Genomic DNA, 24,886 nt, shown 5'->3' with positions numbered 1-24,886 from the left:
TTGGTTTTTTTTTTAGGTTGTGAAAAGAAAATGTCGTTTTACATAATTTATAAGGAAATAATTCCTTATTTCTAATTTATATGAAGATACACGTATTCAATATACCTGACCGTCTAATGGTTTCACTTTTGTAACCCATACCTTTCCACAGCAGGGCATTTTTATTATGAAAAACGTCAATATAGTTTGCGTGCTGACGTCACGGCTTAAAAAAGTGAAGAGTTACTTCCCATTTTTCAATCTTCAGTCATTATCATGTGGCTGATGTAAACAAAGCATGATTGTCGGATTTTGTCAATCGAAATGTACAAACATGGATGTTATTTTGATATAAATCATTTAATATGGTTTATAATTGTTATAGCCCTCTTACTTCAACCATGTAAACCTCAAGGTAAAGCATGCATGATGTCCTTTTAGACACAGACCACCATCATGACCATGAAAACGATAACGTTATCTACTTTACCTTACCTCTGTATCTTTACCCCCTTTGACTTTGTAAAGGAACCATTCGCTAGTATGTAGAACTTGTGATCTGCATTTTCTATATACAGTGATGCCTCCAACAATTAAGAATATGGTGAAGTGCTAGATATATATATCTGAGTCGATTTGAAAAGCTCACTAGAGCTTGTGTTATGTAGTTTATTGAATATCGACTCTGAATAAAACTTTGAATCTTGAATATATATGCAGTGCCTTTAAAATGTTGCAACTCTCAACTAAAGTATGTTAACTCGCTCTTAATACTAAATGACAAACTACTGATCACAGTAAGGCCTTCGACAATGAGCAAAACCAATACTAGATTACATGTATAAGCTTAAAAAGGTCCCAAAATAATAAATGTACAATATTGCAAACTAGAGAAAAGTAAATTTCCATAAATCTTTTCACAGGACCTACCAGTGATAGGTTAAGTGCTGTGGTCATTGTAGGTTAGGAAAGGTTACCAGCGATACATTTTTAGGTTAAGTGTTGTGATCATTGTAAGATAGAAAAGAGGTTACCAGTGATAGGTTAAGTGCTGTGGTCATTGTAGGTTAGGAAAGGTTACCAGCAATAGGTTAAGTGCTGTGATCATTGTAAGATAGAAAAGAGGTTACCAGTGATAGGTTAAGTGCTGTGGTCATTGTACAAATGTTGTAGGTTAGGAAAGGTTACCAGCGATAGATTAAGTGTTGTAATCATTGTAAATTAGAAAAGAGGTTACCAGTGATAGGTTAAGTGCTGTGGTCATTGTAGGTTAGGAAAGGTTACCAGCGATAGATTAAGTGTTGTAATCATTGTAAGTTAGAAAAGAGGTTACCAGTGATAGGTTAAGTGCTGTGATCATTGTAAGTTAGGAAAGATTACCAGCGATAGGCTAAGTTCTGTGGTCATTGTTGTATCCCTCCAGATCTTTGTATATATGCACTGATTGCATGAAAAACAACATAGGATACATGCATTATCACTGTTGATCCAAGGTTTTCTTTACATAGTGTACAATGATGAAATTGACTGAAAAGATTTAGATTTATCCGGTTTCTTCTGCCATAATTAGTTTATTGAACTGACTGTCCTCTACCATGTCTACAGTCATTTTGACAGTCATCTAGTGATGATTTGTAATTTCTGCTATGGGTGTAAATCCAACTGATTTTTTTATTGCTTTGTGTATAAATCAAACTGATTTTTATAGAATTCTTGGGATAATATAGGTTTGCTCTTTGGTCTAGTTGTTGTCTCTTTGATATATTCCCCATTTCCATTCTCAATTTTATCAACTTTTAGCATACTCAGCAGAAGTGGAATGGACTACAGCAGTGCGACTCTCAGATTATAAAGGTTACAAGTCAGTCAGTCTAACAAAGTACACCATTCCAGATGGTACTATAGAAGTACTATGGGACATAAGTGCTGACACACTGCCAAAATGTCCACAGAAGGATGTCTACATGTAAGTAGTACATGTAGTAACGTAACATTAGAGTTAGAAAAGTTTCAAAGTTACAAATATACAGAAATTGAATTTAACAATTTTCAAAGTGATTCCAATTGTTTTAATTATCAAGCATCTTGTAAGAGCTATCTCTGTATTTTATATTTTATCATACCTTTGCTCCGTAGAGAAAAAAAACCTGCCTGTCCATCACCAGGAAATTTCCATAAATCTTTTCACAGGACCTACAAATCAGATTTCCTGAAATTAGATAGCAGGCTTTATGTGAGCATGCCATATTGTGTAATGTGCTTTCAGATTCATTCTTCAACTTTCTATTCACTGAATGCTTAAAGTGAGGGTATCATTAAGAGAGCAATATACAGCCTGTAGCTTGAAAACAACCTCAATTACTAATAATTTGTTTACAGCTGTAGATACATTGTAGTGCTCTTGCCAAAAAAAGTTAACATATAACAATATAGTAAACTGTAAGAAGACATAATTTGAAACTGCTAAAACTTAAATCCAGTCAACATGAGAACTTAACATGCTAAAAAGGATCCTTTGAGCCTCTGGTATATGCAGCATACTAAATATTAAAGTGTATGGACTTTGATTTTCCCCATTCTTGCAATTAAATGAACTCAATCTTTAACTACTGTATATATCTTTACAGCTATATAAGGCATGGTAGTTATCCACTTGTGACACCGTACAATGAAACATATCCAGAAAATTTCCATATTGAAGACAGCCATCACCTGAAACTAACAACAAATAATGTGACACTACCTTATTCCATAAAGATGCCTAAGTCAGGATCATGGTTCTTAGGAGGATTTCTACCAAGAGCACAAAAACAATATTTACAAGCGGTAATAGAAACTATCAGATTTTGTTAAAACTATTGACAATGGCTATTAGTATACCTTACATTATATAGTAATATATTTGATTGTCTCATATGGAATCATGTGTCATAGGTAGTTTAATTTCAATGTTTTTTCCCCCAAACAAATTGGCAGGAGCAATGAATAACCCCAACAAATTGAAGCCTCCATCGAAAAACCCTATCATTCCCCAGTAAATAACCCTTGTCGTACCTCAATGATCATGAGTTAACTCCCTTTAAAGTATGACGTCACTTAACATCAGATAAACAAAAACAAATATGGCAGCGGCTAGGTTAGAAGTCCATCAAATGATGCAGAAACAAGACCAAACAAGACTTGGAAATTCATCTAGTGTCGACGATATCTCTTGTAAACAGAGCCATCAATATATTACAGAAAGAGACTACCTTTGTTTTACATATATATACATGTATATGTGAAATTTCACACAATAGGCACAAAATAGTTTTCTAACTTAAGTGTTTTGACAATCTGTTACAATTATATTTTATTGTTATTTGTTCGTTCAGTATGATAATTATAAAAAAAAAGAAGATGTGGTATGATTGTCCAATGAGATAACTCTCCACAAGATACCAAAATGACACAGAAATTAACAATGATAGGTCAACGTACGGCCTTCAACAATTAGCAAAGCCCATACCACATAGTCAGCTATAAAAGGCCCCAAAGTGACAATGTAAAAAAATTCAAACGAGAAAACTAACGGCCTAATTTATGTATAAAAAACAATTATGGCCCATTGAGTCGTTGAATATCGGGTTAATAACCTTACTCAGGTTGACAATTTTGGATAGTCACCTCTTCAGCAGGCCATAATTGTATATAGTTTATCTTAAAACAAATGAATAAAAAATGTTGGTATATATATTTCATTAAGATAGCAACCAAAGGTCATGAAAAACCAATAGACTAGACAATATTCAACTTTTATCTAAAATCTCAACACAATGTCAATCTTATGACAAAACAAGAAAGTTAAAATCTAAAAGTTTCAAGTAAATATCAGATTGGTCTAACTTCTTGAATTGAATATTTCATAGATTCATTTATTTTGAACTTATGTGCTAATGAAACTAAACAGATGTGACATTGTAGATTATTGTACTTACATGTAACTTTTTTTACCATAAAATTGAGCATGTACTTCATGTACATAAACTTAGTGAAAACACTTCAACATAGAAAATTGAAGATTTTAAAAAAACATCACAAAAGATTCAATATGAAAATGAACACAAAAAAAATCAATGACAGGTGAATTTTGTATGACATATCCTTATTTTATTTTATTAGGGTCTGAATAAGAAAAACTGTGTGTATGGTATGGGTATCCGAGTCATATCTAGATATATGGTTGATATTGACGAAGTCTCAACAGGGAAGTTGTATAATTTTGTATTGCCTGCCAACAAATCTAAAACCATGAAGTAAGTAAACATAGAATTCTCAATTCTCAATTTTTTGTTGTTATTTATGATAGATACATTTTATTTTAATTGAAAATGAAAACATCATGATGTAAGCAGATAACTGTTAGAAATGTATTAATTGGTATAAAATTATGAAGAATAAGTATGATGGGTTTAGAGACAATTTTCAACCAGGGCTTCCAAAAAATATTTGAGCCACCCGAACATTTTATATCTGATCCCGATTTTACTCCCTTAAGACTAAGTCACAAAAGGCAATTATGGTAATCAGATGACCATCCCAATGATTGACATTAGTTTAAAAAAAATGATATTAAACTTAACTTTGATAGTATTTGATGTTCTGGCGTTAACTGTTAAAGTGGCAGTGCATTATTCGAAGTGTGCACATCAGCGAGCTCATTTCTGCATAAGACTCTTTATTTGTGCAAAATGATGTCTCAAAAACTTTACTTTTGTTTTTAAAATCACATTTTTCTAAAACCGGATGTTGACTTGACAATGGTAAAACATGGACAAGATACTGATACGTAAAAGTCTGTGTACGATAACAAAGCATGACTTGAGTAAAGAAGCTCTTTCCACGTTATTTCTTCAACAAAATACTTAAAATGAAAGTTAGGTACACATGATACAAGTATCAATGATAATTTAAAAATTTTTGAAGAAATGTAGGATGCATATTTAGATTTCCCACCTGCGCACATGCCCATAAACGTATTTCTTTTAATAATTTTAATCTTTTAGACAAAATCAATTAGATACAAATGGCTGAAATGTACGAAAATAACTTTGAATAGACCGATCAATTTATACCATGTCCGGTACCGAAAATAGTTTACCTGTCACCTGAACAGGTAGATTTCAGCTGTCTAACAACAAATTAGCCTTGATTAAAATTAGAAAGTATTGAAGTAGGGGTTGTTTAGATAGTAATTAATCATCATGTCACTTTTATGACCAGAAATGTGTTGGTGATAAAGGCAAAAGGTTGGGTCAAAAAGATCGTACTTTATGTTAAAATGACGGTCTCTTAAGAAAGCCTTGAACACTAAAAAGTAGATGACCGTTTCATGCTTTGCCCAGCCGGACTTTTACCGGACATTATACAATTGTCCGGAATATATGACCGTTTTGGAAGCCATGCTTTCAACAAAGACAAAACCATCTACAGTTTTACAGGTCACTGTAGACCTTCAACAATGAGGAAAGACCCATACTGTTAGGTAATTTTGTAAAGACCACAGTTAAACCAAATATGATAAACTCAAAAGAAAATATCAAGGGAGAAGGAAGCCTTTTTTCATTTTGATAAATGTAAATTGAAAGGGCCATAAGCATATGATAAATAATGATTAGATAAAATTATGTTTCGGAGGTAAAATTCTTTGAAAAGATTCAGTATACATGTAGGTCTGGTTACAGATGTGAAGTGTCAAATAACAATAATATGTAATAAATATCTTTGACTTGAAGCTTCACTCATTCATTTTCTGCTATTGTCTGCTACTTATTGTAATTGATAGTACACATGATATTTTTATCCCCAGATTAACAGTCCCAGAAGGAACTACATCATTCTCTGTGTTAGTGGATGGTTGTTCTGTAAACACTACTAATACTACTTCCTGTCCTGTCCTCATAGCAGCAGCTTCTGGTCATATTCCTAATGTGTCATTGGATACCAATGTAAACTGCACTTCTGACACATGTCAGTTGGATTACCAATCACCTTTCATCAAAGAATGGAGTTACATCAGAATTGTACCTTATCTACAGGCCAATGATACAGAACTGAATGTCAGTCTTCAAGTTAATACTCAAAGTAAGCATAGAAATTGTGTTTGAAGTAGAACTAACCAATTATTATTGCACAGGCTATCATTCATTCTGTTGTTAAGTTAACACATTGAATAATATGGATCTTCTTGTTAGCATGAAATTAGTCATCATTGAAAATACTAGAAAAGGTTATAAGATAATGATATGATTCAGTTCAAACATATGGATAAAACAATTTCCAATGACATTTGAACTTTGTGCCATCTTAGACATAACAGTTGATAAATGTATGTTTTGCAGATTGTTTAATGAATCAGTATATAGTTGGTTAATGTTTGTTTTGCAGATTGTTTAATGAATCAGTATATAGTTGTGTATGTTTTGCAGATTGTTTAATGAATCAGTATATAGTTGGGGAACCAGTTGACCCAGTTGAAGAAGATGATAACCAAACTCAGATTATACACTACAAGCCTAAACCAGCCCCACCAGTAACCAACTCATCATGTGTTCAACTTCAACAGATGGGAAGATTTGACATCATGAATGAGGATTTTCTTTCAATATTCATCTTCCCTGACCAATTCCTTTACCCATGGCCGAACATGAGGTTGTTCTGTCCAGATACACAAGTCCTTCTGACATACTTTGATTTGTCCACAGAGAGAGATGCTGGAGGGACATTAAAAGTGGTTTTCACTACATCACATCTTTATGTGGTAGGTATAATATTATAGCAACATTTATGGCACGCCTGATACATGGAACTGATGAGCATTTGGTATTTCTTTGAATTTATCTATTATCATCTTTTAACTTGTTTCTTTGAACAGAATAAAAATGGCTTTATTTGTCTCTATATTAGTGTGAAATAATAAAATCTAACTAGGCCTAATTGGCACCACAAACAACTGTTAATTAAAGGCCCCTGCATGACAAAATGTGAAGCGATTCAATTTATAAAAATAATAGCCTGTCTGATATATGGTATTCACTTCTAATACGTTCAGGTATTTCACATCCAATTTTTTATGGAAATATTCTTTATAAAGCACAAAGGTGTCAGTATTCAACTCAGAAACTTACAAAACCTTTGAATAGACTTATTAAGAAGGGATATAATTACGATACTGTTGTCAAGTCATTAAAGATTGCATATTTTGGCGTTAATATTGAGTCACTGATAAGGTCTTTGCATCGGAACTAAACACATTTATTCTAAAAACAGTTGTTGGCATGACACGGGTTATGTTCTTCTCATATATGTTATGATGGTATGATACTAAACCCCTAACGGGAAGGATTGTGCCTGATGTTCATATGATGAAATCATAATCTTTCAGTCAGTTTAATTGAAGTCTGGAGCTGGCATGTCAGTTAACTGCTAGTAGTCTGTTGTTATTTATGTATTATTGTCATTTTGTTTATTTTCTTTGGTAACATCTTCTGACATCAGACTCGGACTTCTCTTGAACTGAATTTTAATGTGCGTATTGTTATGCGTTTACTTTTCTACATTGGTTAGAGGTATAGGGAGAGGGTTGAGATCTCACAAACATGTTTAACCCTGCCGCATTTTTGCGCCTGTCCCAAGTCAGGAGCCTCTGGCCTTTGTTAGTCTTGTATTATTTTAATTTTAGTTTCTTGTGTATAATTTGGAAATTAGTATGGCGTTCATTATCGCTGGACTAGTATATATTTGTTTAGGGGCCAGTTGAAGGACGCCTCCGGGTGCGGGAATTTCTCGCTACATTGAAGACCTGTTGGTGACCCTCTGCTGTTGTTTTTTATTTGGTCGGGTTGTTGTCTCTTTGACACATTTCCCATTTCCATTCTCAATTTTATGCTGAAAGCAATAACTGATGATAAAAATAAACTGACAGTGAAAAACAACATCCACTGGAATACAGGCTTGATACAGGCACATAAAAGGGGGGAGGAATTAAACATGTTTATGAGCACTCAAATTGACCCAAATCCTCTCCCTTACCTAGACAGTGTGTTATAGCACAACATAAGAAAAAACTACTAAGCACAAGAATTAGCCTCAGAAAGACAATGACTTGAAGTACTGATACATGATAACTCGCGGATGCTAAAAGCTAGGAAAAGGACACCAAGTATATTAAAAAACTTGATAATTTTAATCTCCTTATAAAGGGCACTGATATTCCTACAGTGAATGCTCGCTATTTACAGGTTTAACTGTATATAAAATGACAGAGTTTATGTTCAATCTTTACAGCATCCTCAACAAGACGCCAAGGTATACCTGTGTGTTATGAAATCTTCCATTCCTTCACTAACAACTGTTACAGATTGTCCAGGAGGGGTGAGTTTGATTGTAAACTCAACATCTGAGACAGCATCAACATCCAAAGTTTACATCCCATATCCTTCTGGCGGACGATGGTACTTAGGAATGAAAAGTGCTTGTTACAACAAAAACAAGTAAGTTATTCACTAGAATGAAAAGTGCTTGTTACACCAAAAACAAGTAAGTATTCACTCCAGTTTTTGACAAATTTAAATGTAGCATCTTAATCAATACAACATGGTCATAACAGTAGTCAGCTGATAACCTAACAACCATTAGATGTAATATATATGTAATCAACATTTATTAATTGGAAGATATTGTTTTAACTACAATATGAAATAACGTTAACCCTACTCAGAAAAACAAGGATATACAGTTTAAATCCAAATGATTTGAAATGTTCATGCAATATTATAGGCTAGACTTATTTTTATAAAGATTACTGTAAGTTGTATATAAAAAAAAAAAACATTTGAAGGTTTTGTCAGTAGGAGGGATTGTAAACATCAACACAGATGTTTTGTCAGTAGGAGGGATTGTAAACATCAACACAGATGTTTTGTCAGTAGGGGGGATTGTAAACATCAACACAGATGTTTTGTCAGTAGGGGGGATTGTAAACATCAACACAGATGTTTTGTCAGTAGGAGGGATTGTAAACATCAACACAGATGTTTTGTCAGTAGGAGGGATTGTAAACATCAACACAGATGTTTTGTCAGTAGGAGGGATTGTAAACATCAACACAGATGTTTTGTCAGTAGGAGGGATTGTAAACATCAACACAGATGTTTTGTCAGTAGGAGGGATTGTAAACATCAACACAGATGTTTTGTCAGTAGGAGGGATTGTAAACATCAACACTGATGTTTTGTCAGTAGGAGGGATTGTATACATCAACACAGATGTTTTGTCAGTAGGAGGGATTGTAAACATCAACACAGATGTGGGTTTTTTTTATTGATGAATATAAAATACTAAGACAAGTTATGTTAAAAATATTTCAGTTTCAAAACTTGTTTTAAGGCTCTTAAAACTTTACCCTCTTGTTTAACAAAAAAGATAAGAAAATTATATGTAGACCTAGTTTATGTTATGACTTGAAGGAAATAAGAAATTTCCACTTTCTTATTTTCAATGTGTTTTTCAGGACTGAAGAAAAATGTTTAAAACTACCTGTAGTATTGACTCAAGTTTTTGTGACACGATGTGTAGACAACAAGTGTGGTGGAAAGGGAAATTGTCAGGAGTTTTTCAGTGGGATGTTGTTGTTCAGCTCCTGTGAATGTTTATCAGGTATTATTATATTCTAGCAAATGTAAATTGCTATGGAGAATGTATAGGTATAACATATTCAACTATCTTTGTGCATGTCTATTCCCTATTCTATGTCTGCTTTAACTTTATATTGACAGCTTGAACCTAGGTCAAGCATGTACACAGGGCATAACTTGAGGCTCACATCATTTGTGTTGAAACAATGTCCAGATGTTATTATTAAATTGCCATCTTATTCAAAGTTTATAAGTTCGTCATAAGATTAGTATTTAATTTCAATTGCAGCTTTTGATTACCTGTTTTTAGTAAACATATCTCACAGATTTTGTTTTATATTTTGCAATTGATCAACATTTCACTTAATAAAAACTCAGATGACTTAGAATTGAGATGTGTTGGCAACAAACCTTTTATTACCCTCCAACCATACATTTATAATTTCTGCATATTTCATGAGTTAATCCCAATGTGTTTGTTCTATTTATAGATTGGAGAGGTTATGGGTGTACTGATGGATCCATGGCAGAATCTGATGGAACAATTCTAAGTACTATGTTGTTATTAACTCTCAGTAATGCATTCTTTATACCAGGAATATTCCTGTCGATAAGACGTAGAATGTTTGTAGAGGGACTGGTTTATGTCTTTACTATGTTCTTTTCTACAGTGAGTACTATTTGCTATTGTTTGTATATGATTAGATCTTTTTCTTTCCCCATAGAATGTAAAAAAAATATATATTAAGCTAAACTTGTTATTTAATCTAATTTCAAGACATATCTTATCAGTCTTAATTAGTAACAAAAAATTTGAATATGTTTACAGTGGCAATGACATTTTTCTGCATTTAAGGTTACATGAAGAAATTGTTGAAAGTAGAAAAAAAATCCAAAGCCTTCATGAGAGCAGTGTACCTGCATGTATTGTGTAAAAGTGTTTTGTAAGAAATCTTATAATATGAAATTTGAAAACCACAAATAAAGATGTATGTAGAAATAAATCTAAAGTTCCTGATATTAATAAATAGTACACAAACACTTTGTATTATTTTCAACAATGAAATAACTTATATTAATTATAAAAAAGAAGATGTGGTATGATTGCCAATGAGACAACTGTCCACAAGTGACCAAAATAACACAAAAATTAACAACTATAGGTCACCTTACGGCCTTCAACAATGAGCAAAGCCCATACCGCATAGTCAGCTATAAAAGGCCCTGATATGACAATGTAAAACAATTCAAACGAGAAAACTAACAGCCTTATTTATATAAAAAAAACCTCATTGAAAGAATAATTTGTGGTTGTGTATTTTGTAGTTTTACCATGCCTGTGATGTCAACAATGTGAAGTACACATGGTGTATGATGGATTATGGAGTGCTCAGTTTCTGTGATTTCTACGGATCTATCATGTCCTTCTGGGTGACCTTGCTGGCAATGTCACAACTAAATGATACGGTTCGATCTATTTTCCACATGCTTGGTGCTCTATGTCTAGCCATGGGTGTGGAATATAATAAACACGGACTGTGGGTGTTTGTAGCTCCAGCTCTTACTGGTGTCGTTATTATGTCAATTTCTTGGGTAAGTTCATAGTCAGCTGACAACTGGAAAAAAAAATATTCTATTGTCTTGTTTAGTTGTCAATTCCATCAAAATTAATCTCAGATTTGAAAAGATATTTGGTTAATTTACAAAAAAAAGTTATTTGTTAATCTAAGTATGAAACAGCAAGTTGACATGTCAGACCCACATCTAAATATTTATTCTTTATATCCAAGGGAAAAAAATTGTGGTTGATTTACAAGTATCCTTGAAAAAACAATGAAATTGCTTTATTACAATTCACTAAAAGTTACTCTAAAAAATTCCTTAAATGGTTAGTAACTTCATTTTTAAGTACTTTTATGTATGCCCAATTTTGAAAGAAATGGGGAAAGCTGTTAATTAAAAGGTTTTTGATTTTTACATATGAAATCAGTGGATTTATTATCATATATTTGGAAGCTAAATTGATGGTCTAGATTATAAACATATAAACTATAAAATGCAACATATGTCAGAATTAAGGTTGAAATGGCAAGATGGCTAAACAAAGGGTGCAGTAATCTTCTAAATTAGACTTACAAGCAGGGCTTCCAAAACGGTCATATATTCCAGACATTTGAATAATGTCCGATAAAAGTCCGGCTAGGCAAAGCATGAAACGGTCATATACTGTACATTTTAGTTTTCAAGGCTTTTTTCGGTCATTTTAACATAATTCACGATCTTTTTGACCAGACCTTTGCCTTTAACATCCACACATTTCCGGTCATAAAAGTGACATGATGATTAATTACTATCAAAACAACCCCTACTTCAATACTTTCTAATTTTAATCAAGGCTAATTAGTTGTTGGACAGGTGATATCTACCTGTTCAGGTGACAGGTAAACTATGTTCAGTACCGGACATCGTATAAATTGATCGGTCTATTCACAGTTATTTTCTTACATTTCCGCGGTTTGTAGCTCATTGATTTAGTCCAAAAGATTAAAATTATAAGAAATTAGTTTATCTACATGATTTGATGAACAATTTTAAAAGGTTTAAATGAAAAATCGTTAGATCTACGTTGAATGAACTAGAACACGTGTGCGCATGTGCAAAGGTGGGAAATTTAATTATGCATCCTTTATTTCTTCAAAATGCTAAAATTATCATTGATACCTGTATCTAAACGTTCATTTCAAGTATTTTGTTGAAGAAATAACATGGAAAGAGCTTCTTCACTCAGTCATGCGTTGTAAACGTACAGGGATTTTCCGTATCCGTTTATGGTCCATGTTTTACCATTGTCAAGTCAACATCCGGTTTAAGAAAAACGTGATTTAAAAACGAAAATAAAGTTTTTGACATGTCATTTTGCACAAGTAAAGAGTCTGTGGCAGATACGAGCACGCTGATGTGCACACTTTGAATGATGCACTGCCAATTTAACAGTTTACATCCAAACATCAAATTCATATCAAAGTAAAGTTTAAAACCGTTTTTTAATCTAATGTCATTATCATTGGAATTGCCATCTGATTACCATAATTGCCTTTTGTGACTAAGTCTTAAGGGATTAAAATCGGGATCAGATATAAAATGTCCGGCTGGCTCAAATGTTTTTTGGAAGCCCTGCTTACAAGTCCCTATTACACACTTATTCTACTGCCATTTCTCTCAAGTATTTAAGTTGATGTTTTATGAAACAAAAATGTTTGGTGTATCATCTTGTATGTCAACTAGACAGCAATCTAATGAACCCTAAAAATTAAAAAAAATCTAGTGGTAAACATATGGCTTTGGAGTTTTGATGTCCAGTTCTTAATTTCTGCAAGTCCAGAGATATTGTGATTAAGATTCTCTTAAAAAAAAACAGTCATAATATTTGTACTTCTATGCACTAGAATGTACTCGGGTTACATCCACATTTACTATGTACTTTTCAGTCATCTGATTCATTTACATGCAGTTGTAAACCTATTTATAAAAGGTAATGGAAGCAGTTGTAAACCTATTTATAAAAGGTAATGGAACATATTTTACAAATTGAATATTTTTTTGTTGAGATTTATATATTTTCAGTAATCTTTATTTACATTACAGGTAGTGCAATGTCGTAAACGTAAAAACTGTTATCCATCAAAATGGAGATATTTAAAATTCATTCTACCTGGCATCTTATTAGCAGGAACAGGACTTATCATATTTGCCTTCTTGGAGACAGATGAGAATTACAAATACACACACAGTGCCTGGCATGTTGTCATAGCGCTGAGTATTGTCTTCCTGTTGCCATCACGTAAAACATCCAAAGGTAGTTTTAGCCTATCAGATGATGCTGTTTTATCAGGTAGTGGCCATGTTCAGGTGGTGGACACAGGCAGTGGCAATAACCATTTAATTAGTGGCCCTACTGACTGTTCTAGTTAATGACTAACATTTCATAGCTTACTTTATTTCTTTATTTATCAGAGCTAATTCAAACATGCTGAATATTTGACAATTATATTTTATCTTGATTCTGCTTTACATTCATTGAACTGTTTTAATGAATTGTAATAAGTCACAACATTGAACTGTCAGGGAAAAAAAGTTTTATTTAGTTTATTTAAGATGTTTCACTTCTTGAAGTAATTGTATTGAATAGATCTAATAACTTGGATTTTGATGTGAAAGAACTATTGTTGAAAACAATATGATATTGCCTTAATTTCATGCATAATATGTCATTTTATATTATTTTTATTGTTTTTGGATAAATAATTGTTCTCTAAATTAAATATGCCACCTTTTTGTCTTTATGTCAACTGATATTGTAGACCATACTTTAAATATTTTTGAAGCTTGAAGCATCCATGTTCTGTTGTGGTATATTTTTTGGCGTTTTAACAGTGTGATTGTTTGAGTTAGCTCTTCTAAACTTTTGTACTAATTTTCTTTATTTGCTCTTATTAACATCACAATACTCAAGTATTCATTTAATTTATTTTGTATGCATCTTACTAACATCCCATTTTATGTTCTGTTGCCTATTTTTTAATGACAGTGAGTTTTGTGATTCTCTGAGTTGTCTTTTATACATTATTTATTCTATGAATAAACATACCATTCACAAGGACCTAAATTTACAATATACAAACCTCTGACCCTGACCTGATTGTTTCAAGCAGAACCTGATGGTTATTGTCTTTACCTAAAAATTATCTCTCTTTGCATGTTATTTTTAGGAATAACATTTTGTAAAAGTTTATTCAGAACATTTTTTTCAGGATTAAATGGGGTTTTATTTTACATTTTTCTATTTGCTTACTGGAATTTAATTGGTTTTCAGATGATACGGTTAATTTTTGTATAAAGTTAATTAATGAGGAATAACTCAGTCCATATGCATGTAAAAATACATTCATTTCTTACATATTCTGAATGTTGTATATTTATATCAGTGGCGGATGCAGGAATTTTCGAAAGGGGGGGTGCTAGCCCAGGGCAAAGGGGGGGTGCAAAACTGCAAAACATATGTCCCGATTCAAATGCATTGATCGGCCAAAATAAAGGGGGGGTGCGCACCCCCGGAACCCCCCCCCTGGATCCGCCACTGTATATTGCATGATTTGCAATTTGTTTTGCATGCTTTTCAGGAAGGAAATGTAAGCAGTTATAGGACTAAAAAAATTCTGTTCTTTGCAATGTGTTTTATGAAATGAAATGGTTTGATGTTAGTTTATGTATCAAAAGCATAATAGGTACTGTAAACAAATGTAAGTACAAAATTAATGACAGAAATATAAATCATCATACTTTTTAAGGAGACAATCTGATAATGAGTTTGTAAATGAGTTGTAGCATTTATTTGGAAGCAAATTAAGTTGTATGTATTCTGTCTTTTAAAAAAATGGAATATTTATTTACATAAATTGTATTATAATTTTTTATGAAAACTAGGACAGATAGTTTATTTCACATATGATCTTGAAGTTGGCATGTTGTTATCATGAGTTAACAGTAAAGTAGGAATACATATGTATTTCAGTGTAATGAATGCATGTTAAATTGAACATTATAAGTTAACAATCTAAAGAGGAATTTTTACTGCTTAATGTAAAGGAAGCAGTTTTCCTATGTAACTAGTCATTAATCTTTGTAGATTCTCTTCAAAGGAAAAAAACTTAAAAGAGTTATAAGCATCACAACATAATTAAAATCCAATTTGTTAGAAAGAAATAGGAAATTTGTATCTTTGTATTTTACAAAAAAAAATAACCTTTCATTTTCTTTTATTGAAAAATCCTACAAATATAACATTTTATTCATAACCTCATTCTTTCCTAAACAGGAAAAATATGTTTAAAAAAAATGTCTATCAGAGAAACCAGAATTTTTTTCTCATCCAAAATAGAGAATAATTAGGTCCCAATAGGTGTAATACCACCAAATCATGGTACGTCACATCCGGTTGTTAACGAAAGTAGGTCGAAAAAAAATATTCCTTTGAATTTGACAGTTGTAGGTTATTATTTCTACTTTTTATTGCAGTAAAAACATCTCTATGTCTTGGGTATTTCAAAACACCATTATTTTTTATTTGAGATTTATATAGAAAATTTTGTTCCAACAAGTCACTCAATGCAATGTGTATGTTTTACCATCTGTAAAGTCTATGGATACACCCTTAAATACATGGTGACTTTGAAATCTTTAGTTGTCCTTCAACTTTAATGAAGAGATATATAAATTGCCATTTCCAAGTTTCTTGGTGTAGATTTAGTTTGTAATTTTGACAGTGAATATGTAGTGTATACTGTTATGGTGACCCATCTTGAATTATTAAATATTTAATCGGATTCTATGTTCATTTTATAATTATCAACTTAGTGGAAAATCAATTTAACAGCCATACTGTGACTTCTGTTCAAGACAAAGATGTTGATTTAGCAGTTTACTTCTAATAGATATAGGAAGATGTGGTATGAGTTCTAATGAGACAACTCTCCATCCAAGTCACAAACATGCAGAGGTAGCATAGACTATGGTGTGCAGTATTAACATATATATGACAATGATATACTAGTCATTGTTATTCCTCCATATATATTCAGGTTTTCTTACAATAAATTGTCCTCATAATTGATTTTTGACTGATCATGATGACACCACTGATGATTTATTTGTAAATGAAAGCATATTGGACTGAATTATATACCCGGTATCTTTGATGACTTTTTATTCTCTACACTTTAATATACCTTTCTTTGAGAAAAAAAAACCAAAGTGATCTTAAATTCTATTTTTTGCCTTCTTTAAAAAAAAAATGCAATTGTTTACATTATACCCCCTGACTTTCCATAAAGAAATAGGTGGAGGTTTGAATAGTTCAGCATATGTATTTATCTAGTATCTGTCTGTGGGATTCACATCATTTCTTAACTGATCTTACCAATTTTTCTCTGTAGCTATTTGTGCTTCACATTCTGTATATATGCTTCCCTAACTAGTATGATAACCATCAGATAAAGCAAATTAGAAACTAGCAAATATATCAGCTTCTGCTTAAGTGGTTTAACATTATGTGCTGAGGGTTCATTACAAATGTTTTAACATGAGGAAAATATCAGTTATATTGAATTCATTATTTTTCATGACACACCAATTTTTCTTGTATTTTATATGTATTGGTCAACCATGTATTTAATTGATAAACAAATTACACATTTTCTATAGTGTTGTATATAGACTTTTTGCAAAGCAAAGAAATCAAATGTCAACAAAAATAAATGTTTTCCTCAAACCACAAAAAAATTAGTACCAACCAAAAAATGAATACACTACATTGTATTTGTATGGCAAAGATCACAATTTGCAATATGCTTGCATTTTTTCAAGATTTGACTAGATTATTATTTTTTTCAAAATTATATGAATATTTATTAGCAAAAGCATACATGACATTATGTAGTGCACATTTATCCACTGAACACGCTGTGTCAATCAAATTAAGTAAATCATTTAATAAAAAAAAACTTTTACATATAGATATTTTAACAGCTGGAACTCACAGTAGAACTTTTGGAAATGAAAGTGTTTTGTTTGTTTTTTCTTTGTATGCAATGTTGATAGGCCTTTTTAAAACAAACTTTTTATTGACTAGATGGACAAGACTACAGCCTAGTACAAAACCATCAAGTGGAAGCTGTGGGAATGATGTCAGCTGATGGGATAGGAGATGATTCTGACGACGAGTGTATATTACAACCTACCAGATCTAGACAAGATTGGAATGTTATCTTATGACTAGAGAACATAGAGCAACCCACCTAATTGAATATAGAGTCGAGATCTGTGATTGTGCTTTCAAGTGATTTAGCACCAAAGTAGCCTAAACTTCTGTCTTGAAGAGAAAAGAATCATAATTATCGCTGAAATATATATACACTTATTCAAGAGTAGTAGCTAGAGATAACCGGAAAAAAAGTAGTAACACTAAATAATTTATATATGATACAAATTAGTTTATTGTATGAGAATAGCTTTTCTATCTTTCTTGACCTTGCCATTGTATCTTGCTACCTCATTTTAAAAAATAGCCCAAAATTTATCTTAGTTTAGATTTTGAACAATTAATTAGTTTTAGAAAAATACACAGTAAAAAGGACAATGCATGTAAGATATTGATGTCATTGCAAAATGTGAATACAGCACAATAAATTTATTATTTAAAAGCTACGCAAAGTGACTATAACTGTGTATTATTAAATTTGACTCATGGATACTATACCCATGTAAAAAGATATAGTACTGGTATTAAACTGGTGACAATACACCAATCTTTATATTAGTTCTTTTTTCTGTATGAGTTTATGTAAATGAAGTCATTGAACAAACTGTTTCTATTGCTATGTAATTACATTGTGATATATGAAATGTACGGGAAAGTGCACAAATTATAAAGTATTCTTTATATTTCAATCATTCTGTATTACTTTGAAATTTAGTTTTGCAGAAAGAGACAAAAAACATATTATGCTGGGCATTGAATTAAATGATCAACTTGTTTTGCCTGTGAAACATTTTCTACTGTGAATAATATGGTGTAATATATTAAATAGGTTGGGGAAAAGGGGGGTGATATTGGGTCCTTCAATGTCTTGTCACTTCGACTGGTGTTCTTTCTTCTGATATGAATTATTTACACAAACAATTTTGTTTCTGCATTTATTGAAGGTTTATGTATAGATATTAATATAGATTTTTACAAGCTAGTCTGAACGCAAAATATGTTTAATCAAAAAGATAATGTTTTATTTTTAAATGTCTATGATCACTGCCAATAATCTAGTGAGAATTGAGAAATAACTAATATTCATTACATGCTCCAAATCTTTCTGAAGATCAATTGTCATCTGTTGTTTTATCAAACTTTGAATCTCAATTTATTATCAGATTTCCTCCAACCCTAATATTTATAAAGTTTACAAATATTTTTGTTGATTGGAGCTGGGACATAATATATTATAATGATGAACTGTACTGTTTAAAGTAATAAAAAATTGAACAATTCCAGGTTGGTTGATTGGAGGGACTGTCCTCAGTGTCAGCTCACTGTCATCTCAATATATTGTGTGATCTTTTGTGCATCTCAGTGTGAACCATATCAAGCCTTTGGGAAAAACCAAATTATTAGAATGGTAGCATATAATTAGCCTACCCTAACTAGTTATGAATAAGCTGCTATTTCAGGGATATTTTTTCTCTTAAAAAATATGAATAAAGCATTACTTTATAATACCCTGTTATTTTTTATTATTTTTTTATATTACATTTGTAACATTATAGTGATTTGTAAAATGTGTATATATTTATACGCTTGTTATATGATTTTGATCTCATTGTTATGATTATGAAGAGTTGGATCTGACTGACTGGACTATTTACTACTCTGATTATACATCTGGATCTGACTGACTGGACTATTTACTTCTCTGATTAGACATCTGGCTGACTGGACTATTTACTACTCTGATTATACATCTGGATCTGACTGACTGGACTATTTACTTCTCTGATTAGACATCTGACTGACTGGACTATTTACTACTCTGATTATACATCTGACTGACTGGACTATTTACTACTCTGATTATACATCTGGATCTGACTGACTGGACTATTTACTACTCTGATTATACATCTGACTGACTGGACTATTTACTACTCTGATTATACATCTGGATCTGACTGACTGGACTATTTACTACTCTGACTATACATCTGACTGACTGGACTATTTACTACTCTGATTATACATCTGACTGACTGGACTATTTACTACTCTGATTATACATCTGGATCTGACTGACTGGACTATTTACTACTCTGATTATACATCTGGATCTGACTGACTGGACTATTTACTACTCTGATTATACATCTGGATCTGACTGACTGGACTATTTACTACTCTGATTATACATCTGGATCTGACTGATAATTTACTACTCTGATTATACATCTGGATCTGACTGACTGGACTATTTACTACTCTGATTATACATCTGGATCTGACTGACTGGACTATTTACTACACTGATTATACATCTGACTGACTGGACTATTTACTACTCTGATTATACATCTGGATCTGACTGATAATTTACTACTCTGATTATACATCTGGATCTGAATGACTGGACTATTTACTACTCTGATTATACATCTGGATCTGACTGACTGGACTATTTACTACTATGATTATACATCTGACTGACTGGACTATTTACTACTATGATTATTCATCTGACTGACTGGACTATTTACTACACTGATTATACATCTGGATCTGACTGACTGGACTATTTACTACTCTGATTATACATCTGGATCTGACTGACTGGACTATTTACTACTCTGATTATACATCTGGTTATTCAAGGATATCGTTGATATTTCACTTATATCATGTAAACTATCTTAATATTTGCATAAATATATACCCATTGGTGACTTTCAGCTGTTTTCTGCTCTTTGGTCGGGTTGTTGTCTCTTTGACACATTCCACATTTCCATTCTCAATTTTATTTTACAATTATAACAGTCTCAATCTTAATTATGATGGGGAAAAAACTGTGGAAAAGTTGTTTCAGTATTTAACTTTCATAAAGAATTGAGATGGACTTCTGCTTCCAAAGCATGATAGGAATTATATAAGCACATCAGTGACATTTTATTTTGTCTTTCTTATTTGATAATTGAGTTCAGCATTATGGCTAAAATGTTTTGGCAAAGGTTGAAATAGAATGCTGACTTTAATTTACAGCCCAAAAGTATTAAGTTTCATAATTTAGAAAAAAAGAAATCACCAAATGCAGAATTGTGAAAAGCAAATGGCAGATATGTGTTAAATTTTTAAATAATGAGAATAATAAAAGAGATGTGGGAAAATATGGATGAGACAGCAACCCCAAAAGATACAAAAAATGGATTTTTAGTAATATTTCTGAAATCTGGATTAAAACAAAATTGTTGGAGAAGATAAGCCATTCTTCACACCTTAAAAAAACTAACCCCAAAAGATGTGAACAAATATATGTTTATGAAGACCAGATAGTTCCTTTAGTTGTTATATAGTATAACACAATGTAAACCTTACTTTTATATTTAGTGTAATTTCCTTTGCAAACATTGAAACACTGTAAACTTGCATTTGTTTTGGGTTGACACTACTGTTAAATATATTAAAATATGAAACCTCTTTCTCTGAAATTACCATCTAATCCATTATTCATAAAGCTAGATTTAAACTAATAACAACCTTACCAATATAAGTATTAAATGACTCTTATAATTTCAATTTTAAACTCACTCTTCAAAACGTGTGAGTTATTGTACCACTTGACATCTATTGTGTGTTAATAATATTTCAATCAAATTCAACAAATAATATAAAGAGGGAAATAACCACCGAACCAGGCTGAATATGCTTTACTGAATTAGAGAGTGGCCATTCTTGATATTTGGCAGGAAATACAAATTGACAGATTCTGCCAGTTTGAGTCTTAGTTTTCATATTTTTACAAACATTATAATTTATTTATTTTTACTTTTAAAATAAATTATATTAATTAGTGTTGAGATCGTTGAAAAATTTCTTATTAAAACATTATAAATCAAACCTATTTGATGTAAAGTTTGTCAATGATTATATTATTATCATAATTTAACTAGGGTACTATATATATTTTTTTTATTCTACATTGTTAAATAGAATGAAATAAAACTAGTCAATCTCGTGTTGTTGGTCTTTCTCCCTAGTAAAACTAGTCAATCTCATGTTGTTGGTCTTTCTCCCTAGTAAAACTAGTCAATCTGATGTTGTTGGTCTTTCTCCCTAGTAAAACTAGTCCATCTCATGTTGTTGGTCTTTCTCCATAGTAAAACTAGTCCATCTCATGTTGTTGGTCTTTCTCCATAGTAAAACTAGTCCATCTGATGTTGTTGGTCTTTCTCCCTAGTATAAACTAGTCCATCTGATGTTGTTGGTCTTTCTCCCTAGTAAAACTAGTCCATCTCATGTTGTTGATCTTTCTCCATAGTAAAACTAGTCAATCTCATGTTGTTGGTCTTTCTCCATAGTAAAACTAGTCAATCTCATGTTGTTGGTCATTCTCCATAGTAAAACTAGTCAATCTCATGTTGTTGGTGTTTCTCCATAGTAAAACTAGTCAATCTCATGTTGTTGGTGTTTCTCCATAGTAAAACTAGTCAATCTCATGTTGTTGGTGTTTCTCCATAGTAAAACTAGTCAATCTCATGTTGTTGATCTTTCTCCATAGTAAAACTAGTCAATCTCATGTTGTTGGTGTTTCTCCATAGTAAAACTAGTCAATCTCATGTTGTTGATCTTTCTCCATAGTAAAACTAGTCAATCTCATGTTGTTGGTCATTCTCCATAGTAAAACAGATTTTGGCAACCTTGTGTTTTATTGTGTTCTGATTGTTAATCAACTGTGCCAACACAGAGAAAAGGAGAGTTTACTGGCAATTGTTAGATTTATTTGTCATTACTGGGGAAAATTAAAGCAATCTACATGAATATATTCTGTTTTAACTCAGTGGATGTTAAGCAACCATCAATCAATCAATCAATCTGTTTTTAACTGAAGCAGATTAGTTTTTCTTTTGAAAGGAATAGTATCTCATCGATTCGTTATCCCTTGTTTGAAGGTTTGTTCCTACCTGATTATGTACTGCTGCAAATGTTTCTTAAATGTTTTATGATAATGGCACTGTTAAGAGTCAGACCTGTACTGTGTCTGTCTGTCTGTTTGCTTTTTATATGTTATGTAATAACTCAATATTGCTGAAATGGATTTTCAAAAAAGTAGGGAAAGGGCACAATTCTTATATCTTCTCGTCAACCATTCAATCATTTTTGTTTAGTCTTCCATTAATTTTAACAAGTTTTCTCTAATATAAAATAAGGAGATTCGGTATGATTGCCAATGAGACAATTATCCAACAGAGACCACTGTGTTCATTATTATTTGTTGGATACCAATTTTCGTTGGCTTCGTGGATACAGGTGAACCATGAATTGAAATGTTCAAGGAATAGCATATTTACTTTAGGCTTTGTACACGAGATTGGAAAACCACAAAATAACAATCTACAAAAATGCTGTAAATGTTTTATGATAATGGCCCTGTTAAAAATCAGACCTTTAGTGTTTGTCAGTCTGTTTGCTCTATTTATGTCACGTAATGACTCAATATTGCTGAATTGGATTTTACAAAAAGAAGGGAAAAGGGCACTATTCTCTCCTCGTCAATCATTGATGTTCAGTCTTCTATTAATTTTTACAACTTTTCTCTAATATAACTAAAGGCTCTCAAGAGCCTGTATCGCTCACCTGATTCTACTTGGGTTTTGAAATCATACAAAAAAAGATAAAATTTGGCTACAAAGTAACAACACTTGGCTAGCATCTCATTAAGAAAGGAACATTTATACTATGTTTGGTTTCATTCAATTCAGTGGTTCTCTAAAAGAAGACATTTCCATGTATTTCCCATAGGGTCCAATGTTAAACCAAGTCCCCTGCTGGCAGCCATCTTGGATAATGGATTGACTACAAAGTAACAACACTTGGTCAGCATGTCATAAGGAACATTCATGCTATGTTTGACTTCATTTCATTCAGTGGTTCTCTTAAAGAAGACATTTGTATGTATTTCCCTTTGGGTCCCATGTCAAACTAAGTCCCTCGCTGGCAGCCATCTTGGATGATTGATCAGCTACAAAGTAACAACACTTGGTCATCACCTCATAAGGAACATTCATGCTATGTTTGGTTTCATTCCATTCAGTGGTTCTCTATAAGAAGTTATTTGTATGCATTTCCGATAGGGTCCTATGTTAAACTAAGTACCCTGCTGACAGCCATCTTGGATGATGAATCAGCTACAAAGTAACAACACTTGGTCAGCACCTAATAAGGAACATTCATACTATGTTTCGTTTCATTCCATTCAGTGATTCTTTAAAAAAAATCATTTGTATGCATTTCCCATAGGGTCCTATGTTAAACTAAGTCCCCTACTGGCAGCCATCTTGGATGATTGATCAGCTACAAAGTAACAACACTTGGTCAACACCTCACAAGGAACATTCATGCCATGTTTGGTTTCATTCCATTCAGTGGTTCTCTTAAAGAAGACATTTGTATGTATTTCCCTTTGGGTCCCATGTTAAACTTAGTCCCCCGCTGGCAGCCATCTTGGATGATGGATCCGCTACAAAGTAACAACACTTGGTCAGCACCTCATAAGGAACATTCACGCTATGTTTGGTTTCATTCCATTCAGTGGTTCTCTATAAGAAGTTATTTGTATGCATTTCCCATAGGGTCCTATGTTAAACTAAGTACCCCTCTGGCAGCCATCTTAAATGATGGATCAGCTGCAAAGTAACAACACTTGGTCAGCACCTAATAAGGAACATTCATACTATGTTTCGTTTCATTCCATTCAGTGATTCTCTAAAAGAAGTCATTTGTATGCATTTCCCATAGCGTCCTATGTTAAACTAAGTCCCCCGCTGGCGGCCATCTTGGATAATGGATCGGCTACAAAGTAACAACACTTGGTCAACACCTCATAAAGAACATTCATGCCATGTTTGGTTTCATTCCATTCAGTGGTTCTCTAAAAGAAGTCATTTGTATGCATTTGCCATACGGTCCTATGTTAAACTAAGTCCTCCACTGGCGGCCATCTTGGATGATGGATCCGCTACAAAGTAACACCACTTGGTCAGCACCTCATAAGGAACAATCATGCCATGTTTGGTTTCATTCCATTCAGTGGTTCTCTAGAAAAAGTTCAAAATGTAAAAAGTTGACGCCGACAACGGACGCCAAGTGATGAGAAAAGCTCACCAGGAAAGGAGATGTAATGTGACTGCCAATGAGACAATTATCTAACAGAGACCAAATGACTAAGATAATAGCAATTATAGGATTACCCTTCTGCCTTCAACAATGAGCAAAACTCAGTGAGGGGCTTCAGTGATGAGGTCTATGTGGGTCATATTTACTGTATCACTAGCCTGTCAACACTAACTTTGTGAGGTTGCAGTACTCTCAGGCTAGACCTGGCAATAAAAATTGACTTCCAAGACATATCATTTAGCTGAAAATG

General features: G+C 32.5%; 2 protein-coding genes across 6 annotated transcripts in view; one reads left to right on the top strand and one right to left on the bottom strand.

Moving 5' to 3' along the window:
* Nucleotides 1-301, bottom strand: part of LOC139502425 (choline transporter-like protein 1) — a 32,735-nt gene extending 32,434 nt beyond the window's left edge. The window contains exon 1 of one of the 4 annotated variants that reach the window (XM_071291903.1): nucleotides 142-301. In XM_071291903.1, the coding sequence (XP_071148004.1) occupies nucleotides 142-159 (18 nt within the window). In that variant the 5' untranslated portion in view covers nucleotides 160-301. Of the gene's footprint in view, nucleotides 1-105 lie in introns of all 4 variants that reach the window. The other 3 variants (XM_071291883.1, XM_071291894.1, XM_071291911.1) reach the window with 3 other exon arrangements.
* LOC139502411 (post-GPI attachment to proteins factor 6-like) lies at nucleotides 253-21,471 on the top strand. 2 transcript variants are annotated; one of them, XM_071291871.1, is made up of 12 exons: nucleotides 253-394; nucleotides 1,780-1,945; nucleotides 2,607-2,805; nucleotides 4,141-4,274; nucleotides 5,828-6,102; nucleotides 6,447-6,778; nucleotides 8,305-8,510; nucleotides 9,530-9,675; nucleotides 10,145-10,323; nucleotides 10,980-11,246; nucleotides 13,299-13,509; nucleotides 17,341-21,471. In XM_071291871.1, exons 1-12 carry the CDS (start codon nucleotides 304-306, stop codon nucleotides 17,481-17,483), a joined length of 2,349 nt encoding a protein of 782 aa, XP_071147972.1. In that variant the 5' UTR covers nucleotides 253-303; the 3' UTR covers nucleotides 17,484-21,471. The 2 variants fall into 2 exon arrangements, with proteins under 2 accessions (XP_071147972.1, XP_071147964.1); XM_071291863.1 differs by having other exon boundaries at nucleotides 13,299-13,545.
* Nucleotides 21,472-24,886: the final 3,415 nt, after the last annotated feature.

Source organism: Mytilus edulis, chromosome 1 (genome assembly GCF_963676685.1).
Source record: "Mytilus edulis chromosome 1, xbMytEdul2.2, whole genome shotgun sequence".
In the NCBI taxonomy this organism is placed as follows: Eukaryota; Metazoa; Mollusca; class Bivalvia; order Mytilida; family Mytilidae; genus Mytilus; species Mytilus edulis.
Note: the sequence above shows the minus strand (reverse complement) of the source record. Positions and strands in the feature narration are given on the sequence as shown.